A 19,275-nucleotide genomic window follows, 5' to 3' on the forward strand; every position below is an offset into this window, starting at 1 on the left:
AAAGCTCCAGAATTGTCCAGGAAAATACCCATGACATAATCTGCAGAACTGAAAGAAATAGTACTCAATACCTGTACTGGTTTTCCATCAAAAGACCATGCAAAGTCAACCTCTCATTTATGCGAAGATACAGCATCTTTTCTTACACCTTAACCGGCAACAATGTCAGGTCTACAAGATAAAGCAATAGTGGGATCTTTGCCACCACCCTTAAACAATAATTTTACAATTCTCCTCTTCCAACACACTGGGAAGTATCCCCCAAACAATCTATTAAAAATTCATGTGATGGTCTTACACACATCCCAAAGGAGTGAACGAGGAACTGCACCGTTATGTCATCAAAGTCAGTGGCCTTGCCCGTACCCAAATCACAAATGGCCTGATGCACCTCAGTAACCTCCAAGGATGCTGCATTTCCATGGAACAAGGGAACCCCTCGTTGAACCCACAGATATTATGAGGTCTCCCTATCTTCGTTGTCATCAGACAGTAAGTCATCTAAAAGTCTGTGTAGAATTTCAGTTTTATCTGAAATTACTCCATGCCGATTTGAGAGAGTGGACAGAAGAACTTAGTTTATGTCCTAAAACCCTATACACCATCCCCATGGATTCTTGTTCCCTTACTCATTCACAAAGGAATGCCATGAATTTTTCTTAGCAGTATGAACTGTATTAAAATAGTAGGACCTTCGGTCCCTATACTCAGCCACGAGCACTGTCCGTTGTTCAGGATAAAACAAAAACAAAACTTTTATATAATAATAATTCTGCAAATGAAATAAGTATTTACGGAGCCTACACAAACACTTCCTAACATATTGAAGTCAGGTGCTGAACTCTCCAAAAGAATCCCTAGTGGCATAACACTTGCAAGCATATTAAGATAACCAACAAAAATATTAAGAATAAGAAATTTTAATTTACATGCTTTTAAAGCAATAGCAGCGCTTACGTAAATTTACGGTACATTCATTGTAAGTTAAATAAAAGCATAAACGTAACATTAGGCTATTTACCAAAAAATGTTCTAATATCCATTTGTTATAATAAAATGGATGGCATGTGGCTGGCACGTGAAAACAAATTTACAGTCATAAAAAACTATACACTATTTACACAGTAGTGAGAAAGTAACAAAGATGCGTGCGCCCTTATATACTTACATATTTGTATATTATAAATTGTATACTTGGTATTCTGATCGTGTGGTGAAATGAGACAGTGATGAACTATTCGAGAAAACTCTTGTTGCCGCAAGTAAGATGGTGCTGGCGGTCTCTGTGGCACGAGTAGTAGTGTTCTCGGCATTTCATCTGGAGGTACTGGGTTCGAATCTCAGTCAGGCATGGCATTTTCACACAATACAAAATTGTCATCATTTCATCTCATTCTCTGGAGCAATACCTAACAATAGTCTCTGAGGCTAAAAAAAACCAAAAAGTTAAGATGGTACCGGTATGGAACTGTAGTTCTTAAATCATTTACAGATGGTGTGGCTATGTTTGTTTTGTAATTAGTTTCTTTAAAAAGTTGTTTAATTAAAAATTTTTCAAAAATTTGTTATTTAAGTATTTTTTCTTATATTTTTAAAAAACCGTTTTCTATCTTGGAAGGGAAGTGGCTGCCACCCTTTGGATTTGCCCGCTCATGTTTATTTCTTTAGATTTGATCTGATTTTTTTTAAAGAGTCACCAAGAAATAATGAATTTTGGATAGAAATTATATTTTAAATATTTAATAGCGATATTCAGTAAATATTTAACAAGTTTAACATTTATATATGCTGACCTCTACAGCAGTGTGGTAGCATATCTGCCTTCCATCCAAATCCTGGTCAGGTATGCTATTTTTCATACAGCACAAAATTTATCACTTATTTGTAATTGCAATTTGGGTAATTAGCCTGTAGTTGCTGAAATAAATAAAATTGAAATATACTCATGTGTATGTGTGTGTGTCTGTACATATATATATATATGGAATATTATACTGCATTACATTATAAGAAATAAGTATTTTATTTCAATACAAAACTTAGATTTTTTTTTTTTTGTTTGTTACTCATAATAACTGCAGTTGTGATTTTAGATGTATTCTTTAAAAAAATAATTAAACCTCAATTGTTAGGGTACATGCTTTTTCTTTAAGAAGAATGTTTGTACCATTGATTGGCAACTTATGTAAAAAATATATTTACAAAATTATTTATTTTTTTTTTCAAATTAAATCTGAAACTTTTTTTTTTAATTGGCTGCTTATGTATAAAATATTTTTTAAAAGTTATATTGATGTATTTTTTCAAATTTTATCTAAAACAGTTTTTTAAAATCATTTTTATATTATAAAGTTATTAAATAAATTGGTTCTTGCTACCAAAATATTGGCAGAAATAAAGGCAAACATAGAGGTTCATGAAGTACTTGTATTCTTAATAAAAGAGATGGAAAATTTTAATGCAATTAGATCAGAAAGTAGTTTACTTTTAATTGTGATTGCAACTGAATGAATCAAAATTTTTGTGCATTCTGATTTTTCTTTTAATAAATATTTAATTTCACAAAATAAATGCTTTTGGTTATTTTTTTAATTTTAAAAAACCTAAAAAATAATTAGTTCAATGGTCCGAAATTTTTTATATTTCACCTCATCCATTTTTTTCTTACCTTGTATCTTATACACAAATGTTAACAGCATCATAGGCCATTTCCTGCACTCTACAATCCACTGTTTAGTCTTTTTAAGTTCCTCTCAATTGTTCTTTTTTCCTTTGCTTCCATAGCTAAGTTTTGGAAACCCCTTGCCATGTAGACTGTGTCATTTTTTCATTCTTTGCTAGCGAAACCTGGTCATCATCAGATAAAAGAGTATGAGTATATTTATTATATGTTTTAACTCGCAGGCAACTATTTCAACTCAGGCAGTTTCATTTTTGTGTTCACTCCTTGAGGACTTCAGAATGTAAATCAAACAGATTGGAAGAGATCAAACATCTTCACTGTAAATCTTTATTAACAAAGACTGACATTTTTTATCAATATTTATTCTGCTGGTAGTGCCATAATAAAACATTTTGACTGAATTTGTTAGTGTACTGTTCAATATGTCCCAAAATCTGATCACTGAAAGTCGTATGACTTTTTAAGTCAAGATAGAATAAAGGTTACTTTTTTCTTTTGCAGCATTTTATTTGCCAAACATTGATTATGGAATTAATTGTTAACAAAAAACTTTCCTTCTTAAAAATAACTTTGAAACTTTACTTTCATTATTCTCTTTTTAATCTAAGAAAGATTTATCTACACAGTTACCTAGTCAAGTTGAAAATGGAAACAGTTTAATATATTCCATTTCTTGTGCAACAAGGGTACCCTCCTTCTATTCTGTTGGTAATGATCATGTTGAAACTCATTTAACAAACATGTCACTTATTCTACAACTTGGCTTTATGTAAACCTTAGAAGTTCAAACCTCCTGAGCGTAGTGCTTTATTTTTCATACCTCTTGAAAGTCATTTTAACTTCTTGTATTGTAATCTCTTTATACGTACCTCCTATGCTTTGTAATTAAAATTAAAAAAAACTTCTCTCCAGAAGTAGGTCAACCATATCTTCTTTGTTAAAAACATGCAAATGTCCAAAGTCATAATCTTCAAACAAAAAAATTTGTAGCATAAAAAAATTTAAAGAACGTTTGTTATTGAAAACTAAAGTAAAAAGAATTATTTTAATTCATTCTTTTGTTTTTCATCTCTTGATCATAAATAACACACAATGTATGTATGAGTATATGTATATTTATTTCAAACAATATTTTAGGTATTAAAATGCCTTAATTATATTATATTAATGTTTTATCAAATAACAATTTTAGGTTGCATTCCTGTTAAAATATGGTTACTTATTCGGCATGGCTCAAGAACTCCTAGTAAATCGAATATAAATTTCATGAGAACAGTATTGCCAGCTATAAGACATCATATATTATATAATCATATGATTGGAAAAGGTTAGAATTTTAAATATTAATTTTTTCAAAGTTTAATCAGTAAAACTGAACAATAAAAATGCTGCTAAATTAATTGGAAAATGTCAGTTTACAATTCCATGAAGAGCTTAATGTAGGAAGATATTTAGCATATATATTAGTGGGTACGCACCTAATGATTGAAATTATATTATAGTAATATACAACTGATTCATATTTGCAGCATTGTCAGAAAATAAGAATTTATTTTGTAGGATATATTTATTTTACACTAACAAATCACTGCAATTCAGGTGTATAATAATAAAATAGCAATTATTTAACTAAATTATTACACTAGGCAGAATGAATGCTTACTCAAAAAGCATGCAGTCTTCATACCTTTAACTTTTAAAATTTATAAATTTAATATGAAAAGACAATTTATTAAAATACAATTTGAATCAAATATTCTTTTCAATCATATACCAAAGCAGATTTTACTTCAAGATTCTGTATATCATTAACAACAGTGATGAATGAGCTGCTTAAAAGATTTGTAAAGATTTTTAGAAGCGTTTTTTCACTTGTTTAAAAAGTTGTTGTTTTTTAAAAATATGTAACCACATTTCTTATTACTGATCACAACAAATACTTTAATGAAAGTTATTGAACAGATTTTTGTTATTACTTTTCCACAGTCTTTGCTACTAATTCAGCCAGTTTTAGATATTCTTAGTTTTAGTTTATTACCATGGAACCATACCTAATTGTTAGTTATAAAAAATTAAATATGGTGATTTGCAACTATATATTTGGATTAGTATGAACAAAAAAAAGCTGACCACACAGTTGTAGGACTTTTCTGTCACGCGGCTGAAACTGCTTTCCGGGAAAGTAGTGTAGCTGTGTTGTTTCTAATGCACAGCTTGCACACAACTTAATTTAAAGTATTTATCATTCTATATAAATATAATATTTTTTCGTTTATTTAATTTAGTGATTCTAACTAAAGCGCGCATGCATACCGTATTTAATTCGCACAGGTTTGGTGGTAGTAGTGGCAATGGTCCGCACTAACTAAACTAATGTCATTTTACAACTTATATAGAAAAAATTTGCTTGTGTGGTCTACAGCAGGTGTAGCCGTAAGGCTTAAAGCATCAGGTACTGAGTCAACTGGCGATTGAGTTTGAGACCTAGCCAGACAAGTTAGTTTTTTACACTTTAAATATTATTCGTTTATTTAATTCTACCACTTACCTTTGACGTCACAACGTAGCAAGCGACTACAACAGCTGTACGTCAGTGCTACACTAGCGCGTCTTCTAGTGACAAGAGGTACTATTGACGCAGTATGATCACTTAGCCACTAGTTTAAAGCATTTTTTGGGGTGGGGGTGCAATTTTTCAAACATTTTGTTTTGTAAATATTATTATTTTTTAATTGTTAACAAATCTGGCTAAGAAAAATATGACCTTAATTAGGCGAAATCTCGAGATATTGAGAGTGACCTTGCTCTATAACCTCACCCCCTTGACCTTTTAACTTAAAAATTTAATGACATTAATGCCCCCCCCCCCATATATAGAAGTAATCTGACCAAGTTTGGTCAAAATCGGTTCAGTAGTTCTGGAGATATAAGATGATTTAGATGGCGACACCAACCGTGAACGTGCACAAGTACGTACAAACATCTGGAAAATTTCCGTCTGGTTTTTTGGGTTCCTTAGGTGTCAAAATGTCAAGATCTGGTGAAAACCGCATATGCCCAAATTGGACTGATTACAATACTTTATCTTCTACAGCTATAGCTCTGCTGTAGCTCTAGGCGGGAAAGTAAAAACGAAGACTATTTTATTCCTCACTTTTCCTGGCAAGCAGGGAATGAAATGCTTGTTAGATATATATTTAAGAATTGGTAACTTATAATTGTTGATCAGTAATATACTGTTCCCTTTTTCACCCCCAAAAAAAAATATATATATATATATATATATACTGCTCCCACGTGGATAAAAATTCCCTGGTCTCCTCAGGGATTATTAACAAGATAGATATTTGCACTTGTTTAACTGCGCATTAGATAGTATTCGTTAACTTTTACTTTAGTCTTTCATGAATAAATTGTCTTTTCTAACCACACAGTGTTTTTACTTAACCTTGATCATTCTCCATATCTGATTATGTGGGTATAGATTGAACTCATTCTTTGGATGCTGGAACCAGTTTGATCTGGTGAGAGGCTATTGTAGATCTCTTCAAAGAAATCCATGAAGAACTTACTTAATACAGGAAGACACTTAGCATATGTATTAGTGGGTACACACCTAATGACTGAAATTACATTACAGTAATATTCAAAGATGATTGAAATATAAAGTAAGATTTTTACACAGCATAGGAGGTACCTATAAAGAGATTATAATAAAAGAAGTTAAAATGACCTTCAAGAGGTATGAAAAATCAGGTTTCCTGTCAGATTGCTGCTTAATAAGGCTAATGGATGTAGTGCCTCATGACTCAAGCTGGGTCCTGGTCTCTTAAATTCTCCTATATTGTTTGCAAATGTTAAAAAAATAGGTTTTATGGAGAGAAATGTTGTCAAATCTAGTTCTAATATTTAATTATGCATGTATGACTGTAATAAATAACATTGTGGAGATAGTTTGTCAGTTGTGTATTTTATTGTTAGTCATAAAAAACACACACACACACACACATGTTATTGTATCCAGAGGGAGCAGCTGATATTTCATGAGTGTGTGCTACTTTTTTTACCACCTGATTGAGCTAATAATAAGGCGATCAGAGAATAGAGCGGAGGATATCATGGGCATAAAAAAGAAAGTAAGTTAACAGTTTAATTGAGTAATGTCTACACTCTATAATACATGCAGCAGTATGTGTTAATCTTAATGATTAGATGCAGAAGAAAAATCAACTCTTTTAATTGTTTAATATGAATTTATAGTATTTTTTTTTTTAATACTTTGCCTCTATTTAATAGAGGTAATATATATATATATATATATATATAATTTGTTCTCCTTTTTTAAAATTAATCTTTCAGCATTTAAATAATTATTGACCAAGTATTTATGTGTTTATTTTAAGGTATGATAATTCCATAAAAGTTTAAAAATACGCAAAATTAATTTGAACTTTTACCACTTACCATTAAGGTTTTCATTGAATCTGTAGATACAAGTATAAAAGGATACTTCAGTTAAATGGATGAATTCATGCAGTTGAGTTTTTTCTTCAATCGTTCTTAATTTAATACAGGTGTCGATTTTGAATTGATGTAGTGATAAATTGATTTACTGAATATCAATTATTCATGGTGAGCTGCTTAAAACAACACAGTTGTGATATGTATCGTTTTATGAATGAAATGAAAATGTAAATTAAAGTAAATATTGTATTTACTTTTTGAAAAGTTTACATATTTATCATATTTTTACAAAAGATGTTTAAAGTTAGTGCCCTGCCCAGTGGTGCACTTTTATACTTGAGTGATCATTGTTATCATCTAATGTGAAACATTGTTGTCAATACCATCATCAATTTCTTGTTGAATGTTTGCATTCAGTCTATCAACAAGGTGAGGATTTGATTCATAAACTCTATCATTTAAATAGCCTCAAAGGAAAAATTTCAGCTAGATAAATCTGGAAAATGTGGGCCACTATTCTGTGCCGACAGTTTGTTCTTCTGTAAAAACCAGATGAATGCTTGCTAGTGAATCGTTTGATGTGTTAAATGTTGCTCTGTCTGTTGGAAGAAGTCATACTTTTTTCACAATATGATAACTGAGCATAACATTTTTTTTTGAAAATTGTATGGTATACTTCTGATTTGATCCGGTCAAAAAGATATTGGCTCAAAAACAGCTCACCATTCACCAATTTTCTCATCATGATGTGGACTCTCAAACATCTGGTTAGGATTTTCAATTATCCAATACTTGGTGTTGTGCAAATTAACATGCCCAGATAAATGAAATCAGCCTTGTCTGATATAACATACAGCTTTGGCAATGGCAATACAGCATCCGTCTATTGACAATGTTTTTGAGAAGCCATTCGTAATAATTAAGACATTTCAGTTTGTCTGCTCTTTTAAGTTATCCTGCAATTATTACACTAATGGTTTCAAATTTATAATATAAAGAATTCTTAATGACAATCTGTGTATTTTGTACCTTTTTGTTGTGATAACTTTTGAAAAGTTTTTTCAGATTAGCAGAAATTCTTAGAATATTGGCTATGGCCTCTGAAGTCCTTACTGAAGGTCACCTATTTCATTTAGCATTTGAAACCAACCCTGTTGTGTGCTATTTTTGTAACCAATTCTTTGTGTATTGGAATTTGGGAAATTTTTCATAAATATTTGATGCATTTCTTAAAAGGATGCTAGTAGCAGTGTTGAAGATGACACTCAAGTAACTACAGTTCAAGGTGGCTTGGTTGGGTTTTTAGTTGCTCACCTGTTAGAAGTGGAAGTCAGCGCTAACTTAAGCTAATATAACAAGTAAATAGCATCAGTATATAATAATTGTGATATTTGTTCTTTATAAAAGTTATTCATGTACTAGCTGGTCAATATTTGTCTTTTTACTCTTAGCTATTGGAACAACTCTTACTCAGGTAAATCTATAACTACCAGTATGTGAAATTTACTAATTCTTTTTTCGCCAATTTTACAGGTGAACTTTCTGAAGAAACAATAAATATGTTTAAAGATTGGTCAATGGTAATACCTAAAAAACCAAAATTATTAACTGAATATGGGAAGAAAGAAATGTTTGATTTAGCTGAACGTTATCAAAAAAGATTTCCAGAGCTTCTGCCTGATATCTATTCAACTATTCATTATCAAGTATGATAAAATAAAATGTTTTTAATATTCATTAGTATTTCTATTTCATTCCATTGGATATTGATGATGGCATTGTGTATATTCTATTGCAATGTGTCAAGATTTCATGTACTGTTCTGATAAACCTTGCCCTTCAGGTTGCCCGACAAATAAAAATCACAACCGGATAGATCAGGCGACCATGGAGGCCATTGAGCCTTCGAGACAGTCCTGTTAGACCTGTCCTGTCCTGTAAAAACTGAGTGCACTGGTTCCAAGAAAGTGTATGCTGTCGCGCCATCTTGATGGTAATACGTGAAACGTCATTCGCCTGGTGTCAGTTGTTCTATGAAGGGTGGAAAGATTTCGGCAATGTAACATGCTGAGTTCACTGTGTCTGTGAAGAAAATGGGTCCAGTGATTCTCATCTCTGACAAGCACACCACACTCCAACCTTTACATCATGCAGCATTAACTAAAATATTTGTCGTGAGTTTTCAACAGACCAATTTTGTAAATTAAAGTAGCCACTGAGGTGGAACGATGCCTTGTCCGTCATGAAGTACATAGAAGTTTGGATTGAATAAACCACTTTCGATTTCCTGCAGTAATCACATGCAATACCATAACGTTTATCATGGTCTGTAGGCTTTAATTCTTGTAAAGCCACGATCTTGAATGGCTTCAGGTTCAGGTCCTTTAGTAATTGCTGGAATGTTGTTTGCTGGCGAATATTTTCCTTTTGCACCTCAGTCCTTTTCACAGGTGGTTATTGATGCTTGTTAAGCACAGATCCAGTTAGTTCAAACTTCTTTATGAGCTCTCATGTATGGATGACTTGGTAGGTGTTTCTCTTCACAGAATATTTCTTGCACTTATTTGATCAATCTGCTCTGTCGCGTAATATTCCTCGATGATGAACATTCTGGCAAACTTCATCAATGGGAAATTTGTGTATGTGCACTGATGGTTGGCTTTATCTCAACTGCATTTCCTTTACAGCTATAGGTCATGTTCTTCCTCCCTCCTATGCTGTTCGCCTCTCTTTGTTCAAGGTCAGTTGCATCACAGGTCGCTGCATGACATTCGAAATGGTATTGCTTGTTGCTACATGGAATACATTAACGCTTTTTAGTTTTTCCCCTCCCATGTCTGGTTTGGTTTATCTAGGGTCAACCAGTAGAATTGGCTAGCTTTCTAAAACTCTGGATGCGATTGGTCGAGTGGTTTTCTAATAAAAATGGATCAAGGTCAAGGTATGCTACAGAAAACTCAAAGATTTTTTTTTTTTCTCAACATGATAACATATCTTAAAAATTGGCAAAAAATAAATATTTAATATCATCAGCTGAAGTCTAAAATAATCATAATTCATCTCTTTAATGCAATTTGCTTTTGTCTGAGGGATGGTTTAATTTTTATACAACTTTAATTAGTGCTCATTCTTTCTATTCAAGTAGTATCTATAAGCGATCAGTGGCAGTTAAATTTAGACAGAGTTGATTCTAATCAATTATTGGTAGATCTTTTAATTATTTATACCTTAACATATTAGTTTCACTGAATAAAATATTAAATTATAACATTGACACCTATCCAAATATGAGTAATATGGAAAACTTGAAAATACAAAACAATGCGGAGGATGTAGTAGTTGTTTGCCACCTTCTATTCTGGAGTTTGTATTAATTTAGTCCTCATATATGATGGGATCTTCTGAAAGATCTTTTAAGTTATATATATGTTATATATCTTTTAAGTTATGTCTTAATGGTCATAGATATTTTCATTTTTTTATGCTTAAGGTATTATGTACATAACAATCTCAGTTATGTAAAAATTTAGTTTTATCCCATGTGCACGATGAAGTGTCGTCATTGAACACAATAATTGTAAAGGAAACAAATACATATAAAAAATTAACTTAAATTCTAAACAACAGTAATATAAAAGCAAAGGATAGATGGAAAATTTCTATGATGTATGCAAAAAGCGAAATAAAACTACAATGAAATATTATGTAAAAAATGTAACATAAAAGAACAAAATTATCATCTGGCATACACCACATGACATAAATAGATAAAAAAGACTAATAGATGAAAAAAGATATGAATAATTAAATTTTTGAATCCAGATGCTTGGTCTTAAGATATCATTAGTCATCAGATAACATCGATACATTGTTGCCTAAGATATTTCCGATGTTAGCCCCCAGTTAAAACTTCCAATGCAGTGCCGCATAACAGACACAGTTCACAAGGATGTGATTTACTGTTAGTTGTCAATCACAGCAATCATAGACAGATGCACAGGTCGGATGTTCATGAGTAAGTTTAGTATATCCTATTTGCAAACAGCAAATAATAACTTACTTTCAACCGTTATTCCTGCATAAGAAGCTCCACAGTGACACAGTGTTTTTAACTGGATGAAGTTTATTGTTGATGGTAGCATTCCATTCAATTTGCCACTCATCACAAACCAGCCTCTTCAGAAAACAGACAGGATTGTTCAAAACAACGCGATTAGTGAAATAGAGGTTGCAAACAGGCCTCTTTTGCCGCACTGTCAGCACGTTTACTGCCTAAAATTCCATTATTACTAGGAATCCAGCAGAAGCTCACAGTTGTGTTATGCTGAATCATTTCAGAGATAACAGTTTGTATATCACAGACAACAGGGTGTCTAAGTACAAGTCACTAATTGCCTGCAAGTCACTAATGAAATCTGAACAGATAAGTACATGTTGGAAGCTGGGATCGCATACAGCTTTGCGACGAGAACACAAGCGATTTACCGAAGGTAATTGTATATTTAGAAATAAGAAAAGGCAATGAGCTATGATGGTTAGCAGAGCAGTAGATCTTGGTTCCTCATATCAATTAAAATGCTGGTTAGAGAACACTGCATCAAAGACGGAATGATTTGGTTTCACTTTAATGCTAGCTACATAGGAGCGGATCATTTGGTTTCATCTATTCCAAAGAGATGGCTTACTACTGTCCACTAGTAGACTTACCACAGGGCTTGAGCGAAACGCTCCTGCGGTAAGATGGATAAATGAATGACGGCCTACATCAAGCATCTTTAGAGCGATAGCCCATGCGGACAAATAAGCCATGCAGCAATAGTCTAAACAGAAACGGTCCAGAGCTCGGTAGAGGTGCAATATGCAAACTCAAATAGCTCCACAATGAGTATTAGATAGAATTCTCAGCATGACTAGCATTTTTAGACATTTTACCTTCAGCATTATATGTGTTACCCACGTTAGTCGTTAGTCATACCACAATCCCAAAAATTTAACCCACAAGCATGGTTTAACTGGCTCACCACGTAAAACAGTTGAGGGTCAATATGTTCCTTCAAGCGTAAAAAGCAAATTCATTTTGTTTTCTTCTGAGAAAATGAAACGTGAATCCAGTCGTTTTACACCATTATTCTAAATGGATTATTTTGTTTTGAGCAGCCTCTCAACAGTAGCTAAAGTTCTACAAGTAACGTAAATTGAAAAATCATCTATGTTAATGTTTAATTCATTTTGCGAGTTTCCAATCACAAGCAGGGTATTTTCTACCTGGCAAGACAATACAATGATGTAAATGAAACTTAATTAAACGACCTTTCCCAATGTGTTCACCACATCAGATGGCGCAGTGACAAAAATAACAGTTATTAATTTATGTTGCTTCAGAGGATGAGAAAAAAATGGTAATTTTGTAGCGTGTGAAAATGCTATGCCTGACCGGGATTCAAAACCTAATGGGTTGGTCTAGTGGTGAACGCGTCTTCTCAGATCAGCTGATTTGGAAGTCGAAAGTTCCAGCGTTCAAGTCCTAGTAAAGTCAGTTATTTTTACATGGATTTAACACTAGATCGTGGATACCGGTGTTCTTTGGTGGTGGTTTTAATTAACCACACATCTCAGGAATGGTCGAACTGAGAATGTACAAGACTACACTTCATTTACACTCATACATATCATCCTCATTCATCCTCTGAAGTATTATCTAAACGGTAGTTACCGGAGGCTAAACAGGAAAAAGAAAGAAGATTACATACTGACGAACGATGACAGTCGAGTTGGAGATTTCCTAGTGGTCGCACTGGTTTTGTTCACTCTGTGTTTTTACAGTTTTTTTGGTGGGTTTTTAGCTAAGTACTTGTACTTAGCCTCTGTAATCGACTGTGACTGTTGCATTATTGTGGTAAAAGAGCACTTTTTTTTCGCTAAATCAGGCTGCTTTTTCTTCAGTATCACATTAAATTTTTGTAATAGTGAGTTGTAATACTCTCCTGTGATAGTTTTCGTTTCTGTAAATAATTGATCAATGTATCATGTGCATCCCAGAAAACCGTGGCCATGACCTTACCAGCTGATGGAACCATCTTGCCTTTTTCAGAGCGAGTATGTTTTATCCGGCTACATTTTTGATTACTGTTTTGTTCCGGCATATAATAATGAATATGTTTCATTATCATTATATTTCATCAGCACCCATCTTGCCGATAGGTTTCCTATACCCAACCACTCATGTAAAATTCACCATAATTGTTCAGTTGAAATGTTTATGATTTCACTAATCTCATGTACCATTGTTCAGCAATCTTCCAGTATGATATTATGGATTTTATTGATCATATCTTGAGTAGTCACCTCTTTTGGACATCCTGAATGCTCAGCATCACTTGTACTCGTACAATCATGGTGAAATTCAGTAAACTACTTATGAACTACTTAAACTACTTATTCCTTCCATTCTATGTGAAGGAGCAGACTCTTAATAATATTTTAAAGCTTTTGTTTTGTCTCCTTTATTACTTTTCCTCACAAATAGTAGGGTTTTATGAGTGCACGGAATTCATGTTTTCCATGGTTTTTTGACACATCAACTTTCAAGCACTGTCAAATATCTACTAATTATCAGAATGACTGGAAACTTTTTATGCAAGTCTAGATAAGATAAGACATAAATGATGAGAGAAAGTAGCAATTGTAGTGTTATCTTCTGAGAAGTCGCTGACTTATCAAACATCCTCGTAAATAAATAATAAAAAAAAAATGTATAGTATTATACATTTTTATTATGGATGGAATAATTCTTATGAATTAATTTACTTTAAATTTTAAGTTCAAGATTTCACCATATCTGTTAAATTTAGGCTCTGTGTAAACACAGTCTAAATAGGCTGTGTTTACACATGGCCTTTATGTTAATAGAAACATTAAAATCGCTCAAAAAATTACACATTTCTGTTAATTAATTTTTTCTTTGAAAATCATAACTAAATAATTTATAAATCTTATTCAGTTAATTAAAATTGATATAAATTCAAAATATTAATGTGTTTGGGACCCACTGAACAAGAAGGAAATGCTAATTCAGTATTTTTTCCAGAGTGATATCATATTTACACTTAAGTTTATATATCTTGAAACAAAAATTATAGAAAAATGTTTCAAACAAATGATGACTGTAATAACAGACATTATTTCTTATATTTTTTATTGTAATGATTTCATGATTTTCTTTTAAAACTATTTCTTATGGAAGAGCTAAGATAAATTAATCCTTTACATAGTACGTAGTTTAAAAGAAAATTAAAGTCATAAAACAAAATTGAATAGGAATGAACAGAATGGAAACATTAGTGGTTTTAAGAGCATGAAAGATATTTATTTGTTCATTACTGCAGCATACTGGTTGATACTACAAAAAGTAGGTTATCAGAGAATTTATTGTTCTTTTATTTTTTTATTAATAATTTTATTATTTTTAATTAATAATTTTTTTCTCTTTTTTTTCTTTAGTTTCGCCACACAATATCAGATAGGACTAAACTGAGTGCTTATAACTACGCTCTTGGATTATTTGGTAGTAATGAAACAAATCGTTTAACATTTCCAGATTCTTTTGATGATAGATTTGTCCTAAAGGTACTTTATTTATTAATTTACTTTACTCGTTTTTAATTTATTTGGGGCCACCCAAAAATAACTAGAATATGTATCTGGTGGGGAGCAATTTAAACTTAGTTGTAGGTTATACTGCTAGATATAGCAAGCCTATTACAGTATTTTTCTCCTGTCTCTCTTGCAGTGTTGCTCGGTGTGGTTCATAAGGTGTTCTTTGATTTCTGTTACTATTGACTTAAAAAAACAGTCATCATGAAATCTTGTTTCTTCAGGAAAACTGTCTAATAAAACTGTGATGCTTCAAAGTATTTTTAACAAAAATACTTTAACTAAAACACAAGTCAGTGAATAGTTTTTGCACAAGGGGAAATGTCACTTGAAGACCAAACAAACATGACATAGCCAATCTTCCATGATCAGAAACAATGAAAATCTTGATTTTACGTTGAAATGAAGACTATTTTTGGACAGTTGAAGAGATTTCTGAGTTAACTTGTATGTCTTGGAGTTTATATCAGCAAAAACAAAAGATATGAACTTGAAACATTGCTGCAAGATTTGTTTCTCTGTTGTGTTAATATGTGCTGTGATTTGAAGGGTCAGCTTCTAAATGACCTGAAGTTTCTTAGAAAAGTTGTGATGGGGATGAGAGTTGGTGCTGCAGTTCTGATTGAAACTTAACAACAGTCTAGCCAGTGGAAATCACCAATTGCCAAACTAAAAAAAAAAAAAGATTACATTTTCTCACAAAAATCAACCATTCCCTCTCACACTTAATTTCTTGTTTTATACTTGTTGGATCTTGCTATGTACTCTCTACTGCTAAATATTTAAATTACTTGTTATCACCATCACTCCTTTCTCTGATATTCCAATCTATCAAAAAATGTTTTATTATCTTCATCTCTATAACCAAACTGTGGTTCATATACTCTTTCAGTTCTTTTTTTATATTAATAAGTATCATCATCCTGATTTTGATAATTCAATCACTTACAAAGTTATTTTCTTTGAAAAATGTTTCTTTGCCGCTATTTTTACTTTTTAACATTACTTTAATATAGTTTTCATGTATTTTTTTCTTTACCCTTCCATTTTCTATTTTGTTCAAATCTAGGATGTCTTAACTTCTCAATTATGCAATCGACAACCTCTTCAGTACTAGACACCCAGGACAGAGCATTTCCAGTCAACATTAACATCCTCCTCATTTTCCCCTTTACCTTTTTCATTGTTGTTCTTAGGATTTTGCAGGTGCAGTGTCTGCTTATTCTTCCTCACATATTGCCACTTTCTGTACATAATTGCTTTTTTGATTATCCCTTGTCACCTGTTTTATTAATATCCTTTCCTTTACCTTTTTTTGTTTTTGTGTAATCTTCGGGACCACTGTTAGGCATTACTTCAGTGTATGAGATGAATGATTTGTAGCGTGTGTGAAAATGCCATGCCTGACTGGATTTGAACCCGGGACCTCTGAATGAAAGGCCAAGATGCTACCATTCGCGCCACCGAGGCTGGTGCCTGCAATGGAGTTACCTCCAAGGAGGCCTTTCCTTTACCTGCAACTAGGAATGCACCGTGATGTGCACAGCTAAGCATCCAATCAGTGGTATACAGGTATTTGTAAACATTATTTTCCATTATTTTTATTAATTAAATTTTACATTATTACAGTTTTAGTTAATATAGTTAAGTGTTCTTTTGTTTGACATATATTTTTTCATATTTTTCCAGTTTCATAAATATTGTAGAAAGTGGAAAAAACATGTCAAGAATAATCCAGAAAAATTTATAGAACATTTTGAATTTCTTATTGGTGAAGAAGTTGAACAGCTGAGTTTTGATGTAACACACCGCCTTGGACTGAATGAAACTTTGACTTTTGGTAAAGAAATTAGCTTATTCCTGTGTGAAAAATCATTATCTTATATCGATTCTCTCTTTTTAAGTGTCCATCCTCATATATTATCTAGAGTTATTTTCCATTTATTGATGTAAGGAATATTGGGGATTGAAGTCCTCCAATTCTCCTATCATCATAGTCATCCACTTCACTTTCATTCACTCTTCTATTATACTTATCCTCCAAATGCAGCATTTTTATGTAAACAGTAATTTTTTTTAACTCTAGTTAAGTTATCTATTCCCAGCTACTCTTTTGGTATATTATTACTTATCTTGTTTTACTTTGTTTCCTCTGAAATAATTATATAAATTTGATCTAAACTGCCTGTATTACATTCACTACTTTTTATCCCCCTTTATACAGGTGTCCCACAAAGAAAAGGAAAAACGTTTAGGACATGTTCTACTGGTGAAGATAACAAAAAAAGTTCATATAAATATAGGTCTGGAAACGCTTTGTTTTCTAGTTACGTCTAGTGAAATATTTCGCCTGGATTTCAGCTTTTTTAATAAAAAGAATCTCTACTGTAATTTTTAGGATCAAAATTAAGGAGTAAAGTTGGTTGTTTGTTATGTAGTTTGAGCTGGGAAATAGCAAAAAACAGGTCCCAAAACTGTAACTCCCAGTAGTTTTTAAGATATCCGACCTAAAACCCAAAATTCGGTACCGAAAAACACGTTTTTTTAGGTTTGTAGTACAAACCTAAAAAACTTTGTTAAATGACTGATAAATGCAGAAGATTTAGTAACAAAACTTATAGATAATTTAATTCAGAGGAAATTAATGTAAATACAACCAAAAAAAAGTGAATAAAATCTTTTAAAAATCGGTTTTTTATTGAAGCAAAACAGACAAAATATCATATTATTCTTTCTGTACCTAATAAATATTCTTCTTAAAGTGTTCTTTAAGCATTCTTCGGTATATCAGCATTTACGAATGAAAGGGTCATTTCCAACACATTCGTTTTTTGTTGAACGCTAATTAAATCATCATGTTAATAATGAACATCGCGCGATTCAGCATGTTCAGTGCAGCCCAGGCATTAGTACAAGGGAATTTCATGTGGCAATGGTTTGTTGCCAACAAAGTGTGGTATATCCTACTGAAAGAAAATCCTTATCCTTTCTGCTTGCAGAAGGATCAAAATTTGCAGCCAGCAGATTACCTCCGGTGATTAAACTTGTGTCAGCTTCTAGACAACACTGATAAGGTAAATTCAATTTTATTTACTGATGAAGCCACTTTTATGAGAAACGAAGTCTTCATTTCTAAAAATAGTCTTTACGAAACAAAGAAAACCCAAATGGTACTATGGAAACTAGTTTCCAACATAGAGTTGGTGGTCATTAATGTTTGGTGTGACATTATTTTTGACAAAATTCTGGGACCATTTGTTTTAAATGAAAACCTTACGGGAGATGCAGACATTCATTTCTTGAAAAATAGTTTGCCGGCTCTTTGGTGGATGTACCTTTACAAACTAGATCGCAAATGATGTTCCAGCAGAATGGTGCACCGCCACGTTTTTCTTTAGTAGCTAGAAATAATTTGAATGCTAATTTCAATTGAATTGGATGTAGTGGACCAATCAATCGGTCACTACCATCACCTGACTTAATGCCACTCCATTAGTTTATTTGAGGTCATAAGAAAACGATAAAAGTTAAAAAGAGTTAATCATTAAAATAAGAAATGCTATTGAATGTATATGAAACAATCCTGAGATGATATGGAAAGCCACCGGAAATATTTTACATCGGGCATGGTGCTGTGTACGTTGTGAAGGAGGGAATTTCGAACATTTACTGTAACTGAGGTTTGTTATTCTGCTACCAGTTATCATTTCATGTATTTTATTTTTTTGATTTGCTATATTAGAATAACATTTATTAGGTACCGAATAATACAATTTTCTGTCTATTTTTTTGTCAGTTTTGCTTCAATAAAAATTAATTTTTAAAAGTTTTTATTTACTTTTTATTGACTGTATTTACATTAATTTTCTTAAAATTAAATTATCTATAAGTTTTATTACTAAATCTTCCACATTTATTAGTCTTGTGCTACAAACTTAAAAAAAAAAACTTGTTTTCGACACCAAATTTTGTGTTTTACGTCGAATATCTTAAAAACTACTGGGAGTTACAGTTCTGGGACCTGTTTTACCCTATTTCCCAGTTCAAATTACATAAGAAATACCAGCTTTACTCCTTAATTTGGGTCCTAAAAATTACAGTAGAGCTTCTTTGTATTAGAAAATCTGATATCCAGGCTAACCATAACTTGAAAACAAAGGGTTTCCAGACCTATGTTTATATGATTTTTTTTCATTATTGTCACCAGTAGAACATGTCCTGAAAGTTTCTCCATTTCTTCATGGGACACCTGTACATCTCTGCCACTGTCTTGATGAATATAATTTGGAAAACAATATATTAGGACTATTACAAAAATAACCTTTAATTAACATGTAAAAGAAAATGGTTTTATAAAATGTGTTCTGTGTTACCTACAGGTGTGCAGTATTTCACATACCAGAATGTGGGTTGTTACTATAATTCGGAACTTATTGTATTTTGATACCAGCTTTTGTAAACTCACCATCAAAAAC

The 19,275-nt window shown here is 32.1% G+C and overlaps 1 protein-coding gene across 1 annotated transcript in view; it reads left to right on the forward strand.

Annotated features, from left to right (window-relative positions):
* Positions 1-19,275, forward strand: part of LOC142324020 (multiple inositol polyphosphate phosphatase 1-like) — a 68,316-nt gene that overhangs the window by 6,535 nt on the left and 42,506 nt on the right. The window contains exons 2-5 of the mRNA XM_075364586.1: positions 3,876-4,010; positions 8,681-8,853; positions 14,648-14,773; positions 16,490-16,640. Coding sequence (XP_075220701.1) covers positions 3,876-4,010; positions 8,681-8,853; positions 14,648-14,773; positions 16,490-16,640 — 585 coding nt within the window. The remainder of the gene's footprint in view (positions 1-3,875; positions 4,011-8,680; positions 8,854-14,647; positions 14,774-16,489; positions 16,641-19,275) is intronic.

This window comes from Lycorma delicatula, chromosome 4 (assembly GCF_047948215.1).
Source record: "Lycorma delicatula isolate Av1 chromosome 4, ASM4794821v1, whole genome shotgun sequence".
NCBI classification, from domain to species: domain Eukaryota; kingdom Metazoa; phylum Arthropoda; class Insecta; order Hemiptera; family Fulgoridae; genus Lycorma; species Lycorma delicatula.